At 39.4% G+C, this 19,060-nt stretch overlaps 1 protein-coding gene across 4 annotated transcripts in view; it reads left to right on the forward strand.

The window, feature by feature from the left end:
- FREM1 (FRAS1 related extracellular matrix 1) overlaps positions 1 to 19,060 on the forward strand; it is a 166,710-nt gene that overhangs the window by 133,295 nt on the left and 14,355 nt on the right. For all 4 annotated transcript variants that reach the window (XM_064381455.1, XM_021675936.2, XM_021675937.2 and 1 more), the window contains 7 exons: positions 6,533 to 6,662; positions 9,633 to 9,705; positions 15,584 to 15,733; positions 17,209 to 17,447; positions 18,165 to 18,212; positions 18,454 to 18,618; positions 18,835 to 18,963. In XM_064381455.1, the coding sequence (XP_064237525.1) occupies positions 6,533 to 6,662; positions 9,633 to 9,705; positions 15,584 to 15,733; positions 17,209 to 17,447; positions 18,165 to 18,212; positions 18,454 to 18,618; positions 18,835 to 18,963 (934 nt within the window). The remainder of the gene's footprint in view (positions 1 to 6,532; positions 6,663 to 9,632; positions 9,706 to 15,583; positions 15,734 to 17,208; positions 17,448 to 18,164; positions 18,213 to 18,453; positions 18,619 to 18,834; positions 18,964 to 19,060) is intronic.

The raw sequence follows: 19,060 nt of genomic DNA on the forward strand, positions 1-19,060 counted from the left end.
CACCACTCACACACAGAATAGCTCAGGGAACAAGGTTTTCATGGAATACATCTGGGAGTCACTTTATTGTAAAGAGAAATTATTTTATAATGCTGATATCCATGGGAATTTGCATAAAGATTTAGATTTTGCTAAGTGCCTAAATTTCAGGCACTGTACTAGGTGTTTTTATGAGTTGTCTAATTTTATCTGCAAAACAATCCTCTGAGGATAAGGAAATCAGGCTCAAGGCGTGCAAGTAATTATCCTGAAATCACTGGAGCGTGAACCCTGACCACCAGACCTAAGTGAGTGTTCATCTTATTGGCTCACACCTTGGCTACACCCCTCACAGGCTCGTGACTGTTTTCTAGTCTGAGTTGAATCTCCAAGATGATCTGTAGAAGTCCCAAACTAACTTATGCAGGACCCACATCATTCATCAAAAGCACCTTTGTGGACCACGGAATGTGGCCAACTTCTGACCAAGGTGGTTTTTCTAATACAGCTTCCACGTAGACCTCTTTCTTGTGCCCACTGGAGAAAAGTGAACTTCAAAAGCAAAGTTGAATGCAGAAGTCCTCGCTAACTCAGTGGCTTCTCTCCAGTTCAGCACTCTGAATCTTCCCCTCTCTCTGGAACCCACATTCTTATGGTTCTATCATCCATTTTTGGCTTTAAAAGAGAAGGGACAGAAGAATAAAAGGAATTTCCATCAGGCATACTTTGCAATGTTTAGCAGCTTTTCTGAAACACCTGGTAAGGGAAGAGGTTGAAACTATTGGCTAATACCTGCACATTACCTGCAAGCCAGGAGTTAAGGTTTTATCTTCAGACTAGATCTTAGGAAAGCACAGAGGAAGGGCAGGAAAATAGCACTTATTAAGCACCCACTGTGTACAGGTGCTTTATACATATTAACTAATTTAAATTTTAATCATTTGACATGAGTGTAATTTTCCTCATTTTTAAGATAATGAAAACCAAGGCCCAGAGAGACTGAGTAACTGACCGTAATCACACACTAATCAGTGGTTACAAGGTGTGCTTGATTCCAAAGCACTTGTTTTGGGTACTAACTATGCTGCCTCTTGGCTAAACACTATTTCCCCATTATCAAGAGAAAAAGAGAAAAATGAAAACACAGGTGTTCATAGCATTCGATTATGGAGTTTAATAGCATCATCTTTGAATTGATAAGTCTTAGATTGAATACTTGAAAAAATGTTTTTTAACATTTCTAGGAATTCTTGTCATATGCGACTTGATTATAAATGAAGATATAGTTATAAAGATAGCAATTTAATCACAATTTTAGCTTCTATAAACCTTTTACTGAGAAGCTCAAAATACTTAATGAGAATTCCTGAAAGTTCACTTAACCCCTTTGAAGTACAGACTCATTATTACATTTTTAATGTGTCATAATTACATTATTATAGGAAGCAAGGAAACTGAGGCATAGAGAGTCTATGTTTCTTTTTCATAGACTCTTGTTAACCTGGATTAATGTTCCAATTCCCAAACTAGTGATTTAACTCCAGGTATTTCTTTCAGCTTATCGTTTCTTCATCAGCGAATCAAATAGCCAGAAAATAAAATATCAGAAAGAACATATTTATTACCCCAAGACAGGGTGTCTCAATCTTGGCACTATAGGTGTTTTGGGACAGATCATTCTGTATCACAGGGGAGTGTCCTGGGCACTGCAGAGCATTCAGCAGCACCCCAGGCCTCTCTCAGCTGAAGGCCAGCACCATCCTCTTCCCAGCTGTGGCAGTTAATACCATCTCCAGACAATGCAAATCTTAAGAACTACAGATATGCCTTAGAACATAGCATACATATGTTTTAGGAAATTATGAATTATGTTAGAATGCTCATTTATCAATGCCATCTTTCTGTCTGTGCTAATAAAACCTAACAATAGTCAAAGAATCCAGAGTAAGTCAGGGCTAGAGAGAACATGTAAGGATCTAGCCTAGCAATTTTTTCCAAGTGTGTGAAAGATGACGTTAGTAAGGTTGGGGAGAAAAATATTTTTGATGGTTGTATTAGTCCATTTTCATGCTGCTAATAAAGATATGCCTGAGACTGGGTAATTTATAAAGAGAAAGAGGTTTAGTGGACTCACAGTTCCACATAGTTGGGGAGGACTCACCATCATGGCAGAAGGCAAAAGGTACGTCTTACATAGTGGCAGGCAAGAGAGAATGAGAGAGCCAAGCGAAAAGGGAAACCCCTTATAAAATCATCAGATCTCATGAGACTTATTCACGACCACGAGAACAGTGTGGGGGAAATAGCCCCCGTGATTCAATTATCTCCCACCAGGTCCCTCCCACAACGTGTAGGAATTATGGGAGCTACAACTCAGGATGAGGAGAATTCAAGATGTGGGGACACAACCAAACCATATCAATGGTCAACTTAGCTCAGGAAACAGTGGGATAAACAAGATTCATTCATTCAGTTAACAAACATTTATTGAGCACTCACCATGTTTTAGACACTCTACAAGACACCTGTGTTATCACAGTGAACCAAACACCTGTGCTTCCTTGGTGCATATGTAGGATCTAAATCAATGATAGTATGTTTGCTGTACGTGGTACATGCTTTGGAAAATGAAACACTTGATCATGATGAGGGGGATCAGAGGTGCTGTGTTTGGAAAAGAGATTGTGATTTTAAACTGGGTGTTTAAACAACATTTCCTATACCTGACTGCTTAGAGCTGGTGAGTGACAGAGAGATCTGAAGCCTCACAAGTTCGAATCCAATTTTATTTCCACTGCTCTGTGCCATGTCTTCCAGATACAACAGTGGTTTTCAGGGATCCAAATTTAGCTTCACATTGAATCAGCTTTTTCTTTCTTTTTTTTGAGATGGAGTGTTGCTCTGCCACCCAGGCTGGAGTGCAGTGGTGTGATCTTGGCTCACTGCAACCTCCGCCTTCTGGTGAACCAGCTTTTTCTGTTGTGACAAACACCTTAAAATCACATATGGAGGAAGCCCTCAAGTGGGGGTGACTTTCCTCCCACTTGTCAAGGTCCAGAAACAGGTTTGGTTGTTGTGACTAGCGGGAAGTGGTGCTCCTGCATCTAATGCAAGGCAGGCAGGGATCTACTGCAAGGCGGGCAAGGATGCTGTTGAACATCTTTCCCACACAGGACAGCCTCCCACAGCAAAGAACTGTCTGCTCCAAAATGGGTGGGAAAGCCTGATTTAGAGGCTTAAGGAGTTTTATCCTCCTGCTAAATGACTTGAAGCTATTGCCATATGGGTTTCACATGAAGTATGTTCATGGCATTCAGTTCTGACCATAGAATGAGCTTCAATCAAAGGTGACAGGAAAATGGAAGCATTGTTAAAATGGAAAGATATGAATCGACTTTATCTACATGATACCTACACATCTAGAACTTTACAGATTTCTCTCCTGGGCTCCTGCATCTGGACACCTGCATGATGCCAGGCATATAGCTGTGTGGCTTCTTGCAGGGAAAATTCCCTAGTGATTGACTACATCTCTTATTTTTCTTCCAGGTGTTTGGGTACATTTTAAGCTCTCACAGTCTCAGCATAGAGAGATCTTCTCAAATACAGTACTGCAAAAAGCAAAAAAAAAAAAAAATCACATTCAAAACATGTATTGTACACATTCAGTAGGCATGCAGGTGCTTTGCTAGGTATTTTTCTTGAAAATATATAGCCTGGCTTAAATTTCATGGCTTTTCAATAGCTCTTTATTATTTGTAGGGAATAGTTTTAAGAAAATAAAATAGAACATTGTGTAATGACAACCTTGACCCATAAGCATTATGCAGCATACAAATGGTGCATCAGGGAAATGCATGCACGTTCCCAAACACTAAGACCCATTATACCTTGAAGCTGAACAGCCCTCTGAATGGTTCCCTTCTGGATCTAGATCAGCAATCAAATTACATTTAGCTTTAGGCCTTGAGGTCACCAGAATCTACAGAATGGCATTGATGGATGTTTGCTTGTCATGATTAGCATTAGCAATGGATGAATTCTCAGAAGAATTGGACATTGAAACTCATTTGAACTCTCTGATAGCTGAAATCCATGCAAATTTATTTGTTTCACGCTTTCCCACTGCCCTCCTTTCCTTCCCATTTTATTTTTCTCTCTTTTTTCCCTAATCTGTCTTGCTGACTTTTTTTTTTTCCTTTCTCATTTACCTGGATCCTTTTGGGATTCTTTGCAACATATTTCTATTGGCATTTATGATTTCCTTGTTGTTATCTTGTAATTCTTCAAAAACACACACAAATCCCTCCTCATCTGTGGGAGATATGTTCTAAGACTACAAGTAGATGTCTGAAAGTGCAGATAGTATTGAACCCTAGGTACACTATGCTTTTTCCTATGCTTCACGTACATTGCTATGATAAAGTTTAATGTACAAGCTAGGCAGTTAGAGATTAATCACAATAACTAATAATAAAATAGAACAACTAGCTTGGGATGCCAGCATCACTACTCTTGTAAAGTTCTAGATGTGTAGGTATCATGTATTTTACGATTACGTAAAATAAGAGTGACTTGAACACAAGCACTGTGATACTGTGGCAGTCAATCTGATAACCAAGCCAGCTACAGAGTGACTAATGGGCAGGTACATCTACTGCGTGGATGTGCTGGACAAAGGGATGATTCTTGCCCAGGTGGAACAGCAGGGGATGATGTGAGATTTCATCACACTACTTAGAACAGCATGAAGTTGAAAACTTATGAATTATTTGTTTCTGGAATTTTTCATTTAATGTTTTCAGACCACAGTTGACCACAAGTAACTGAAACCTTCAGAAAGCAAAACTGTGAATAAGAGGAATTACTATAATCATTTATTTCGTGTTTCCTGATCTGTTTTATGCCAGATTTGAATTCAGTTGCATCAGAGACCCGTGATGTTTCCAGTGTTTTTTAATATAAGGATCCTGTTTTCATGTTTAAAATTTTATTAATATGAAGTAGCAATAAACTCAGTAATAATGAATTTCAAATCTGATTGAATAAACATGTATGTTTATATAGATTCATGAACCCCTATAATTCCATGCTCTCACCCTACCCCTGCCCCCTAGCCCATGATACTCAGCTATGAACCTGTGCTGTTGAGTGTATCTAGCTGGTGAACTTAATCCATAGAATGTGATTTTGACAATAATCAGTGTGGGCACAGTGGTATTTGAAGACAGATTTCTTCCCTAATATGAATGGCCCCAGGAAAGCCTGGAGAGTCTGTGAAATACGTGAACTCGCGTTTCATATGGTAGCACCCAGAATTTCTAGTTCCACCAAAAAAAGAAAGAAATTATAATAAATAAACTTAAAAATTGAGAGGAAAGAGGCTGACTCTGATTAGAAGTTTGGGAAGTACATGTAGGGCAACCACTGAGGATTTTGTAAATCTGGAATAAAAGGGAAATGAATAAAACAAAAACAGCGGAAGCACAGTTAACGATCATAGCGAAGGCTGCTTGTGTCTTTTATCTTGCTCTATAGTAGGGTTACAGATAGCAAAAAAAGGCCAGACCTCAAAAGCGAAAATGTTTCTGGGTAAAGATAAAACTGTATTGCTCTGCTTGAGCTCACACAGGAGTCACAAAGAACTTCAATTGGGAAGAGAAATGGTAGAGGATAAATAAAAGATTTGGCAATGATTTATGCTTGAATTTCATCTCTGCTACCTATTAACTTTATCGTGACTTTTTGCCTTTAAATTAGTTACTTCATCTCTTTAAGGCTTGGTTTTTTGGTTTTGTTTTTGTTTTTGGAAAAAAAAAAAAAAGTTCCTCTCTAGATGAGGTTTAAAGAAGACAATTTCCACCAAACATTGGACACACTAAATATATTGTAGAAGAAAAGACCATCCTGTATTTATCAGGTTTATTTAGTCACATAGTCGCATCCAGGCCTCATACCAGTACAGTCCTTTTATATGCACAGAAAGAGAAACAAATGACACTTAGGAAACACACGTACATTTTAATTCCTAGGCACATCCTCAAGGATATTTTGTTAGTAAACTGAACCCAAGTTCAGAGAAGATCTCTGTCTAGAATTGTTCTTGTTGTACCAATTATCCTTATCTAAAGGATAAGATAGAAGAATTCCTATCTGTGTCTTTTCCAGAAAGGAATGTCTCCTTGAACTTAACAACTGCTGGTTCCTTTCCCTTCTAAACATTCAACATTGAGTCCCCTTTGAGTTGTAAATATCTGTGGGACTTTCAGCAGTCTTTTAACCTTTGATTCTTCATGTGTAAAATGGAATTCTAATCCTTGCTCTGTCTACCTTAGAGTGTTGTTGTAAGGATCAAATGAGAATGTTAGTAAAAATTCTTTGTGACCTAAAATGTACCAAACAAGTATAAGGAATTTCTATCATCACTGCAGGTTGATCAACCACTTTTGCCACCATGGTATGAATCAGTGGCTCAGTTCATTCAGCAGAGAATCCCTGTAGGCATATACTGTGCATTCTTATGATTTCTCTTTTCTTTTCCTTTTACGCACAGTTTGGAATTGAAGTGGTCTCATATTGAGTGGTCAAAGACTGAATATGAAGTCTGTGAGAATGTGGGTGTGTTGCCCTTGGAAATTATCAGAAGGGGATATTCCATGGACTCGGCCTTTGTGGGTATAAAGGTAACGACCCTGAAATGCAGATTATCAAGCTAAAACTTACATTGCTGGTTGGTGTCTTTCATTATATTTTTTTAGAAAAATTCAGAGTGACCAAGGAAATTTCAAATTGCACGGAGATCCCACCATTCTGAAGATTCTAAGTACAAAACCTCTTTGTCCCTCCATCCATCATCTAGGTTCATAAACTCTGAGATACAGTGTTTTTTAGTGTATGTGCTGCTGAAGTGAACACAAGAGATATTTTTTTAAATTCATTTTTAAATTTGAGACCTGGCATTTGTTTCTATAAACTCTTTAGACTTTGAGATTTATTTCACAGGGAGCTATATTCAACTTTGTGAATGTGGGCTAACTGCTTTAGAAAGAGATATTGTATGCAAGACATTCTGTGGGGCACCCAGAGCAAATTTCAGTCCTGAGAGGCTTTCTCTTAATATGTACCTCAGTCACTTCCCATAAGCTCAGTCGATGAGGCAAATAGACAGCTTAAACCTGTCTATCTTAAGAGTTGTCCAAGCCATACAAAATTAGGAGAACATATCCTAATACAGGCACCCTGAAATATGAAGAATTTTCAGGTAACCATTCTAGATCTGTCAACTTGCTATTTCTTTTCATCTGTGTGACCCATGAAGCATAACCTATGGCTTCTAGAATTGAAGAATTTTATTTTAGGAGTCATTATAACAAGAGCGCTTCAAGAGAATGACAGCATGAAACACTTGTACACGCTAATGATGAATAATGAGCTGTAAAGACTCCCTCTCTCCATCTGATGAAAAGGGCACTGATATTATCTTCTGGGGAAAGGGCATTTCTGTTAAGTCTCAATTTAATAATGAATTCAAATCACCCTCAGAAGCCTGGGAACATAAATTTGACCATATCTACGCTCAGTATTTATCTTTCCAGTGGACACAGGTTCTTTTTTCCCAGATCTGTTGGTTACTTTTTTGTTATTAAGACAGCAGAAAGCTTGGTATGCCCTATAATTTTCCAAAATATTGCTTATGGAATAAGGAAGACTCTGCCTGGAGGTTTTCTAATAATCCTCCAGTCCTCCGCAAAAAGCACCATATGCTCTAGTCTGGAGTTTTGGGCCACACCACCATTCACCTTGCCAGGTAGAAAGAACAGGCATGGTGTTACATGGAACCTTATGCTTATTTATGCTGAAAGTGCACAATGAACCTGGCAGCTGAGTGTGCAGGCCTTCATCAAGCACAGTCCCAGACAGAGTCTTTCAGGACAACTCTACCCTGAGCGCAACCTGCAGCCTTACACTAGAGCTTGGCTGCTTGACTGGGAGCAGGGAAAGAGGTGGTACTTTCACCCGTGTGGATTGCCCTGAATCGTGCACCTTCACCTGACTGATTTCTCCAACCACCTTGCCTCAGACCATTTCTTCTCCCACATAGGATTCTGTATACTCAGTGGTGGTAAATACTAGGTAATTACACGTGCAGGAACCGTATGGGGAAATGCAACTTCCAGCATATGGTGGATACAGGTGTACAATGGGCTGGCTTTCCACAATGAAAGGTGGTTCTGGAGGAGCCTTGGCATTGTAGACAAAGAGCAAATGGAAGCTTAGGAAGTTATACCTTTTTCAACAAAATGTTTCCACTGCTAACCAACTAATATATGAGGGGGCCTTTGATTTGAAATGAACATATTGTCTGAGACCATAGAAGGAAGAATTTTTCAGCTTTTCATTATGCACTTCATTCTTTTTTAGAAGGTGCAGAAATATATTGTGCCACATTCCCAACCATCTTAAACATTCAAAAAATATGCACAAGTAACAGCTGCCCGTTATGCTTGCACAGGGTTCTCATTTGATGACTTATTTTTCAAATCAGCCAAGAACACTTTTTTTTTTTGGTGGAATCTCTCTATTGCCCAGTTTGCAATGGCACCATCTTGGCTCACTGCAACCTACGCCTCCTGGGTTCAAGCTATTCTCCTGCCTCAGCCTCTCCAGTAGCTGGGATTACAGGTGCCCACCATCACGCCCAACTAATTTTTTATATTTTTAGTAGAGAAGGGGTTTCACTGTGTTGGCCAGGCTGATCTCAAACTCCTGACCTCAGGTGATCTACCCGCCTTGGCCTCCCAGAGTGCTGGGATTACAGTCGTGAGCCACCGCTCCTGGCCCAAGGACACTTCTTAACACGTGTTTAGGCACCCTTTGGGTGGAATTCAAGGCCATGACTTCAGAGCGCTAAAATCATCTCTTTGGTTTTTAGCCTTGGAGCCAGAGCTGAAAAGCAGGGGTGTATCAGTAGACTCCTTAGACTAGGGCAATGTTTTTTTGTTTTAAAAAACCTACTTGACGTGGTCCTTGAAAGCCCTAGGTTTTGGTTGTGGATCTCCTTTGTCTGGCTGTTCACCAGCTCTGCCAGTCCCACAAAGCTCTCCTTCATGTTGTGAAGAGTGATGGTTTCATCCAGACAGAAAAATGAACCAGATGTGTCTGAGTTAATCTGGTCTAAAGGTTTTCAGTGCCCTGGAGCTTGCAGGATACCTCCAAGCTAGCTGACAGATCATTACATGGGTTGTCAGGAGTACCTGCTTTTTCTTCTCCTCTTCAATTTCTTCCCTCCCTTTCCTTTGAGGGACTATTTTAAAACCAAATCGGGGTAGAAGGAAGATAATAAGATAAAATTGTACTTTCAACAAAGACAAAAGTATAGTTCAAAGTTCACACTCCTTCAATAACTAAATCATTTATAAAGGAAAAACCAAACAAAACAAAAGCTTTCCTTTCCATTGATATTAGTCTAGCAAAAAGTCAACTTTAAGGAAAATCCATGTTGCCTGGATCCCAAATGGTTTATATAATTTTTAAAACCCCTACTTAATATTAAAAACAGATTTAAGAGCATGAGTTTAGTCTAGTATGAGGGAGAAGAGATGTTTCTCTATTGTAGAATATTTTATTTTAAAAAGATTTTTTTCCCTCCTAAGGTCAACCAAGTGTCAGCTGCAGTTGGAAAAGATTTCACCGTGACTCCATCTAAACTGATTCAGTTTGACCCAGGTACATTTTGTGTCTGCAGTTTATTTTACAGTGTTTTTTTTTTTTTTCGTAAGCACGTCTGGAGATTGTAGAGAAGACAGAATATTACACAACTTTGGCCAACTAGAAACTCCTCAGGGAGCCATACTACCCCGCTCTGAAAGAGAGGTGTTTGGATTTGAGGTTTTGCCCTTATTTTTTTAATAAAAAGTGAATTTTGATTTCAAATGAGAAGAAAAGTTATAACAAATATAAGCTATCAAAGCAAACATCCAAGACAATCCAGAAAAAAATATTCAGTCATTTAGAAATTATTTAAAGTTCTGACACAAAGCTGTTAAAATTTTATTGCCTCAGATTTTTGATGAAAGTTTTCAGAATGTTTATATGGATTCCTAAAGGGCATTTCTAAATGATCCCTCATGGAGTAGGTTGATATTAGGAGATTCCAGGGGAAATCATTATTTGGTTAAGTCGCACTTATTTTGTTTTAAATATGTGGGAAAATTTTCCTAGGTGCAAGTGGAAGTAAAAAAGGTTGGCACTTGCTCTCAAGGGTGTTCTATTGTGTGAGAAACACAGACAGGAAAACACTCACTGATATTACACTGGGACCCAAAAGATGAGCTGTTGTTTGGGCTACGAGAAATCTTGGAAGACTTCCCAGGGGAGGCAGTATTCTAGCGTGTAGATGAAGAAGAAAATTCCAGGATGAAGGACTAACACAAAAGCAGAAACACACCTTTGGGGAAGTGTGCCTAAAGCTGAGGCTGGAGCTGCACCATCTTTCTCTGACTTCTGTGGATGGGACAGGTAGCTCTACCTCACTCACTGCATCGCTCTCTCTATTTCCCTGTAGTTTGAGATGGATCTGAATCAAATGTGGGGGTTTGGGGGCAGCAAATATGATGGGCCTAGAGAAGCAGACAGGACTGTGGCTTTGTGATTTCCAGCCAAGGAGATGTTCTGCACACTGAGAACACTCCTCTAAGAGTAAACCATTGACATCATCTGCCACTAACTCATAAAGTGTTGCGCAGAGGCAAAAAAAATGGCCTAAGTACCAGTACCACCCCAAAATTGCCTATATTAATATCAAACACAGAAAAGAATGGCTTTCTGCAGTTCACTGCAAGTAGCATGATGCTTGAGAACTGTGTTAGTTTCCCAGGGCTGTCATAACATGGCATCAAACACTGGGTAGCTTGAAACAAAGATGTCGAGTATCTCAGTTCTGGAGGCTAGAGGTCCAAGATCAAGGTGTCAGCATGAAGGATTATTTCTGAATCTATTCCATGCCTCTCTTCCATGCTGGTGGCTGGGTGGCAGACTTTGGCATTCTTAGCGTCTGCTATATCACCCCAATCTCTGCTTTCATCTTCATATAGTGTTCTCCTTGTATGCATGTCTGTGTTATAAAGTGCCCCCTGCCATGGAGTCTCACTGTGTTGTCTAGGCTGGAGTGCAGTGGTGCCATTTCAGCCCACTGCAACCTCCGCCTCCTGAGTTCAAGCAATTCTCCTGCCTCAGCCTCCCAAGTAGCTGGGACTACAGGCACGCACCACCATGCCCAGCTAATTTTTTTAAATTTTTAGTAGAGACGGGGTTTCACCATATTGGCCAGACTGGTCTTGAATTCCTCACCTCGTGATCCACCCGCCTTGGCCTCCCAAAGTGCTGGGATTCCAGGTGTAAGCCACTGTGCTTGGCCAAATCCCCCTTTTTATACACCATCAGTCATGATGGATGAGGGGACCCCCTTATTCCAGTATGACCTCATGTTAACTAATTACACCTGTAATTACCCTAGTTCCAAATAAGACCACATTCGGAGGTACTGGGAGTGAGGACTTAACATACAATTTTTTTAGAAACACAGTTCAGCCTATAACAGTGAGCCTTCACTTAGACATGCAAAAATCCATCTTTGTTTCTGTCCTTCCTCTGATATTTAACTTTCTAACTCAGATAAGCTGGTTCCTCCGGCTGACCTCCTTTGTGGGAAGAGATCCCATGTTATATGGGAAAGATTCCTGTTATGTATGTGCTGTTTACTCCTTCACTGCTAAAGGCTCTTGTGATCAACCCTACAATTAAAGGGTGAGATGATTTGCACTATGTCCCTTCCTACTTCACGTTAAGGCAGTTCAAACCTTCCATTTCTTGGGAGTCAAGAGTCTTTGCCATATGTCATCTTCATTATTTGAGGTCTGTTACAAGATTAGGAGTAATTTTGCCTGCTAGTAGGTTTCAAGCAGCCCATCAGGTGCTCTATTTGGATTGCTGGGAACTAGAATGTATTACACTAGAAGAGACTGTGAAATCTACATCTTGGAGGTTTCACTGGATAAGATTAATACCCATTTGTCTAGAAGAGCTTACATGCTGTTTTGAGTAGATTCTAATGACTTCTGGGGACTCTAAATAATCTTATGATTTTAGATATTATTTAGACAATTTAAGAAATAATATAAGCCTATCTTATAAATTCAGAAAAAAACCCACTTGGCTGTTCATTGTTTTGGAATTTTATTAACCCAGAGGAAGTTTTAGAAACTGAAATCTTGCTTTACGGAATTTTGAAGCTCTCCATGTCCGCAGGTCCAGTAAATATTTACTCCTGTCTTGTTAATCCTTGCCTCTTCTGGGTCTGGTGTCCCCATCCCCATACCTACCCCTTTTACCAAGTGAAATCAATTTGTTCCTTTAAAAAATGGCAGCTTCTGTGATTGGGTGAAGAAACAGAGTGAGCAGTCGAAGGCGGTGGGACGTTGTAAGGTTTGAGAACTCTTACATGGGAGCTGGGAGGAAGCTTGCCTTGAAGCTGCAACTATGCTACCAAACCAAAAAAACCCAAACAAACAAAAGCAAATCCTGACTACTTTGCATTCAGCTATTGGGGCTAATCTTATGTGGATATAAAAATACTCCTAAGAAAATGATTGTTTTCCTTTAAAATATGTGTTCCTGAAAGACTTGCAGCATTCTTAATTGAAATTTCATCATTCCTTAGGGTCAAAATGTTTTCCAAGGGAACAGATCTCTAATGTGGCATTTACTAAAAAATATTGAGAAAATGTCTTTCAGTGGTGAAATCTGCTTTTGAGGAAAATATGCAGGAACTTACCTACTCTGTAAAGTGGAATATATCTGCATAAAGTGACACCTCTCTTTCCTCTTCAGCACCTTTTGTTTTGCAGGAACAGGGAGTCAGTCCAAGCCTTCTGAAAATGATTGTATATCTCAGGGACTTAGCAAACACTTTGCACCTTGAAAGTGAAAGAGGAAGGGAAAAAAATGATAAAGTTCTTACTTCCAGTCTCATTAACCTAAAGAGCTGGTCCTCTGTGCACACCTGGTCGGCATAGAAACCAAGTTGGAATGCAGACAAACAAATCAGAAGCACTTAAATGAAACTGAGAAGATATTTCTCTAACTCCTAACGATCTGGTTCTACTCTATAAGGTCCAACAAAAACCTTAAGGTTTTTTTTTTTTTGGTTGGGGGGTACTATAATTTTAAAAAATTAATCTTAAAATAAGGGATTTGGTTGGGAGTTGGAAATATTTTTGTACTAGACATAATGCTTAATTTTATGGTCTTCAAGGGTCAAAACGGTTCTCCAACAGTCTATCTGTCTGGCTCTCCAAACCTCTCATATAACAGTCTCAGGCTTATTTTGCTAAAACATCCACTTTCAATATGTGACTTCTTTGTTCAAGAACCTTTTCTGTTGCCTGTGTTGTAGAGTCTGAATCTGGCCACCTGGTGTCCAGGGCTCTCTGCAGTCTGGCTACAAATCATCTTTGCAACCTCATGGCCTCCTGTCCACCCATGTAACCTCTCTATTCCAGTCAGCTAATACACTCACCTTTCCCTGATCGAGAGCTCTACTTTGCTATCTTCCTATCTTTGCTATGTTTTTTTCCCATTTCCTCCCTCCTAATCCTTTCACTTCTAAAACCCACATTTACATAGGATCTACCATCTCTTCTATATCTTTTGGTAGCTAAATATATATAGCTTTCAATAATTATTTGACTTTTCTGATTTTGCTTTTGCCTCCTCCAAAAGATTTTAAACTTCTTTAGATCAGGGCTTGGCTTATGTTATACTTCTGGTATTCTCCATAGCATCTAATGCAAAGATAAGCATATCATAAGTACAAAATATATATTTTGATATATTGATTCATCCATCCATGAGATTGGAATTACATGGTATTATTATACATACTAGATGCTTCAGCTTCTGCTTTTGAAAAGACCGTGAACGAAATTGATTTCAGAACTCAGTGCTGAAAACTTAATAAATTAGCTGTCAGCCTATTTTTTAATAAAATAAAATTATTCCAAATACACATAATTTTTTTCCCTCTAAGTGTAGCGAGCCAAAAGTAGGAGAAGTGGACAGCTTCACCTTTCCATTGGCTTCTGTTGAGGGTTGAAGAGACCGATTAGATCATAAGATCTACATGAGGCATACCTTCAAGAAAGAGGCCATCATATAGATGGACAGTTGAGGTGCATAAGTCTGTAGAAAGCATTCTGCAAGAAAAAAGAGTCTTTTTTTTTGGAGCTTGGGAAAAGGTCTCACTCTGTCACCCAGGCTGGAGTGCAGTGGCACATTTTGGGCTCACTGCAGCCTTGACTTTCTGGGCTCAAGTGATCCTCCCACCTCAGCCTCCTGAGTAATTGAGATCACAGGCAAGTGCCACCAAGCCCACTTAGTTTTTGTTTTTGTTTTTTGTAGAGATGGAGTTTTGCTCTGTTGGCCAGGCTGGTCTCAAACTCCTGAACTCAAGTAATCCACCCACCTTGGCCTCTCAAAGTGCTGGGATTACAGGTGTGCACCATTGCGCCTTAGGGGAGGAAAAGCACTCAAATAGCCAATGAGCAAATGGCAGAGTAAGCTTTTCCAACTTAGCTCAGAAAAGTTATACCATAAGTTTACTGTGTTTATTCCTCTTAAACTTGAGCCTTCTTTCTCCACTAAAAAGTATTCTCTTTACTTCCTGCCACCACTTGCTCTTCTAAATGAACTCAGGGGATATCCTGTGATCCACATCATGGAAACTGCTCAGGATGAGATCATCTCAGAAGTTTCTTCCAGCCTTAATATTGTGTGTATCTGGGGTTGCTTTGTTTCCCATCTTGGTGGTGACAGGATGGCTGGGATATGTTTGTAATGTCAAAACTGTTTTGTATAATATTAAGTTCACAAAGTTACTGTGAAGCAAGCTTGATTATAATTTCATGAACAGAGGTAGTCAGAAAGAGGGGAAAAAAAAATGGCTCTGTCTATTTCTAGAACCCCCAGCCCATAAATTCTCTCTAGGAAGATATCAAACTACTGAATATTACATCACAAGAAAAAGCATTTGTGGGCTAGAAAGATGTCAGGAAGTGAGGAAGCTGATGCAAGCAGCTGCCTTTAGAAATGATTAAGAAATCAATCATTTCAAGGGTTCTGTGAATAGCATGAAGTACCATCCAATAATCACTTCTGTCTACATCAACAGCTTAAGATTTTTTTAAACTATTAAGATTTTAAGATTGCAATACTTGTTTATTCTTGAGAAGAGAAGGGACAGGTTGGGGAAAAAAAAATTAAGTCTTGGATCTCATCTAATAACCATTTTTTTTTTATCCCTCACATAATGCAGCTTACTTTTTTGTTACAGTGTTTGCATTTAAACGGAATCATCATTGTCCAGGAACAAATGTGGTCTTTTCATATTATTTGGGAGAACAGCAGGACTTCAGTGAGTTGGTAGCAGTACAATAGCTCACTCGGGCTACTGCAGTCTAGCTGTAGACATGTTAATTAATATATTTCTCTGACACCTAGGTGATTGAAATAGCAATTAAAGAGTAATTAAAATGTTTACTTCTTGTAGGAATGTCAACTAAGATGTGGAATATAGCAATTACCTATGACGGATTAGAGGAAGATGATGAGGTCTTTGAAGTAATTCTGAACTCCCCTGTGAATGCAGTTCTTGGCACAAAGACAAAAGCTGCAGTGAAAATTTTGGACTCAAAAGGAGGTATTCTTTTGATCCTCATCTTGAAATCAGGAGCGGTCCTGGCGCTGTAGCTCTTGCTTTCAACAGCCAATGTGCTTGATAACACCTTCAAATCAAAATGCTTAATTTCTTGTCAAGAAAGCACCCTCAGTTGTGATGCAGGCCCTTTATTCTGGTTTCTGCTTCATGTGGTTTTCTTCCTGCTAAGAACGATCGCTTGAGAAAAGCAACAAGTCAGTGCTGGAGTTGTTTTTTTTCTACCCGTTTGTTGTTCTCACCGAGGGGGAAACAGTGTTGGTGAGAATCTATCGACAATTATTTTCCCCCCGAGTCTGTAGAGTTGTAATTATCTTCCTCTGTTAAAGAGCGCTCTTAATGCCTAAAATCTGAGCCCCCACTGTAGTGTGATCAGGAAAATTCTAAGAGAGGAAGGAATTGGAAAAAAAATAGATGTGAAAGATGCAGCTGGCTTGGGAATTTAGGAGCAGCTGGAGAATATTAATGAATGACTTTGGATGGCAGCACCAAACAGACAATCCTGGATTGTCTATGCTAAAGAACAACCTGTGATCTAAATAAAATAAAGACCAGCCAAAGTCTTTGGTGCTCTGATTTTTTTCTGCCAAATGCCTTCCAGTTACTTGTCTTTTTAGCATTTGACAAGTGTCCATACCATACTCAATCTTATACCCCATTTTTACACCTGTCGTGCCCTATGGTCCATATTTTTTCTTGCCTGGAATCTATTATCTTTCTTACTCTATAATAAAAATGGGCACTCTCCTCTTTTCTTTATAATATCCATGTTTCCGCAACATCTCCCCCCTACCTTTCCTCAACAAATTTATTTCTTTTCCAGTAGACTCTTCTGGTCACGTGAAGTATACAAAAGGCAGGATATACACATCTTATATATGAAATAGACACTACCCAGACAAGGGTTCTGCCCTCAAATTTTTTTATGCCTTCCCAGAAATACTAATTGGTGAGGTTTCCAATAGAAGCCACTCTATTAAGATTTACTGGGTCTTTGTTCTGTTGCAACTAAGTGCAAAGTTTTATAAATATGACTTAATTCTATGATATCTTTAAACAATTCCAGTTTCTACCTCTAGGAAATGAATAAAGTGCTTGTGAAATACTACTTAATCAGTGAATAAACTTGTATTTTGGGGTATACTATAATAAGAGAAGTGAGACTTTTCCCCCAGTATATGGCATGATTATAAAATCATAACAGTGATTTTCATTTGGGGTTTATGGAATCGATTTCATGACTTTCTAATCACTCAATAGATGTGCAGACGGGCACAGCTTTCCTGGATGTAAACTGATGAAGAATAAAGGCGTTTTTGGCAAATGGCAAAAAGGCAACATCTGGTGGGAAAAACATCCATCTAGCTTTAATGACAAGCTGCTCCAGGAGCTGTGTCAATGTGATCCCTTATCTGTTTGTGTAAAATGAACTGACCGCCTGCCATCTTGCATGCCTCCAGGACAGTGCCATCCTTCATATTCCTCCAACCAAAGCAAGCACAGAACATGGGAGAAGGGCATTTGGCGTCTGCTGCCCCCAGGGTCTTCCTTATCCACCACTTCTGGTTCCTTTCATCTGGAAAGAAGACCTCGTCCATCTTCCACGCAGCTAGCAGTCACCAGGGGAGACACCCTGTGGGGCTTTGATTCTACACATTTTTCTCGAAGGAAGCTTAGGACCCGTGGGAATGGCAAAACAGTAAGGATGGGGACCTTTTGGGAGTTGATGTGCAGAATACATACTGAAAGAATCAAAAGATATTAAGTATTCTGAAACACTGAAGAAGCTGTTCTGATTCTCATAGTGAGTAGGGGCCGTGGTTCCTTGCACAGTTATGCAGTGCCTTCTGTTTACAAAGATCATGAGGCTGTCTTGCTTCTTTAATTGTACTAACTGAGGTGATAGATAATGCTGATTCATCCATATGACTTCTGCTTTGATTCCTTTTGGGACCAGGACAAATAGGGAATGATCAGTGACCCTAAAATAGAGGGAGATTAAATGATGCAACGGGGTGTGGAAGCCATGGCTTTGACCTTATTAACACAGCATTCTAACCACTGCACACTCTCATGTGTGCACATATGTGTGTATATGTGTGTGTGTGTGTGTGTGTGTGTGTGTGTGTGTGTGTTCTTGGACCTCTGTGTACTATAGATACACCAAAAAATAAAGAGGTATTTCCTCCCTGACTGGAACTGTGTATGTGTGAATCCATACAACAATCACAAATTCTGTTTAGGCCTACTGATTTCTGAAATTCCAATGATTTGGACATGGAAAATCTTAAGATACATATTGTACATAAGATACTAATTGTTCAGACATTAGCAAGATCTTACTGGGTGGTTTTACCCTATTGCTAGTTATTAGTCAATCCAATTCTGTTCATATGTTGTTCTCTGTCAATTTCAGGTTCATCCATCCTCTGTTTATAGAAATGGAACAGACATCATCTATAATGTAAGCATAGCCACAGAATTGCTAAATTTCTTATATTTATGGATGCAAGTATTTAGTGAAACTATTGTTTTACATTTTTTACATTTATATAAAATTGTTTTGAAATTAGAGGCTTAAGTGTTCAGAAAAACAAATCCTCTTATCTTTTTGCTTTGACCAAATTTTTGAATTGCTCGTTATTTTGTTTGCTATCTCGGTGTTTCTTTTTTCCTTATTGTTGTTGATTGTTGGTTTCCTCAAGTATCATGGGATCGTTTCCTTGAAACTGGAGGATGACAGTTTTCCAAGTCACAAAAGGAAGGCCAAATTATCCATCATTAGTCAGCCCCAAAAGACAATTAAGGGGACAGAACTGCCTCAAGCAGATAAGGTGGAATCCACAACTGGCTCACACTTCCCCAGACAGGTATGAAAATCTTTTTTCCTTCCTATTCACCTTTTAACAAGTTATTTGCTGGGCCATAAACACACTTAATTCACAAAATAGCCTCCAAGGTTGGTTAGGGGGACAGTTTACTCAGCACAAATGCTTCTCAACAAATGAAGACCCAACGGAGGTGAATATATAAGCAACTTTCCTTAAGACAATTCTAAATTGCTAAGTTGCCTTTTCTTCTCAAAGGACCATTTACCCTCATTTCCAAAGAATTGCACTCTGGAATTAAAGGGACTCTTCCATTTTGAAGAAGGCATCCAGAAGCTGTATCAGTGCAATGGGATTGCCTGGAAAGCCTGGAGTCCCCAAACCAAGGTGGGAGACAGGCTGAGCAGCCAAGAACCTTTACTTGCAGTGTGCTCTATGATAAGCTAATAAAGGGGAATGATCTGGTGCATGACTTAACTCATGC

This window comes from Aotus nancymaae, unplaced genomic scaffold, assembly GCF_030222135.1.
Source record: "Aotus nancymaae isolate 86718 unplaced genomic scaffold, 86718_ANA_hifiasm-v0.15.2.pri h1tg000003l, whole genome shotgun sequence".
In the NCBI taxonomy this organism is placed as follows: domain Eukaryota; kingdom Metazoa; phylum Chordata; class Mammalia; order Primates; family Aotidae; genus Aotus; species Aotus nancymaae.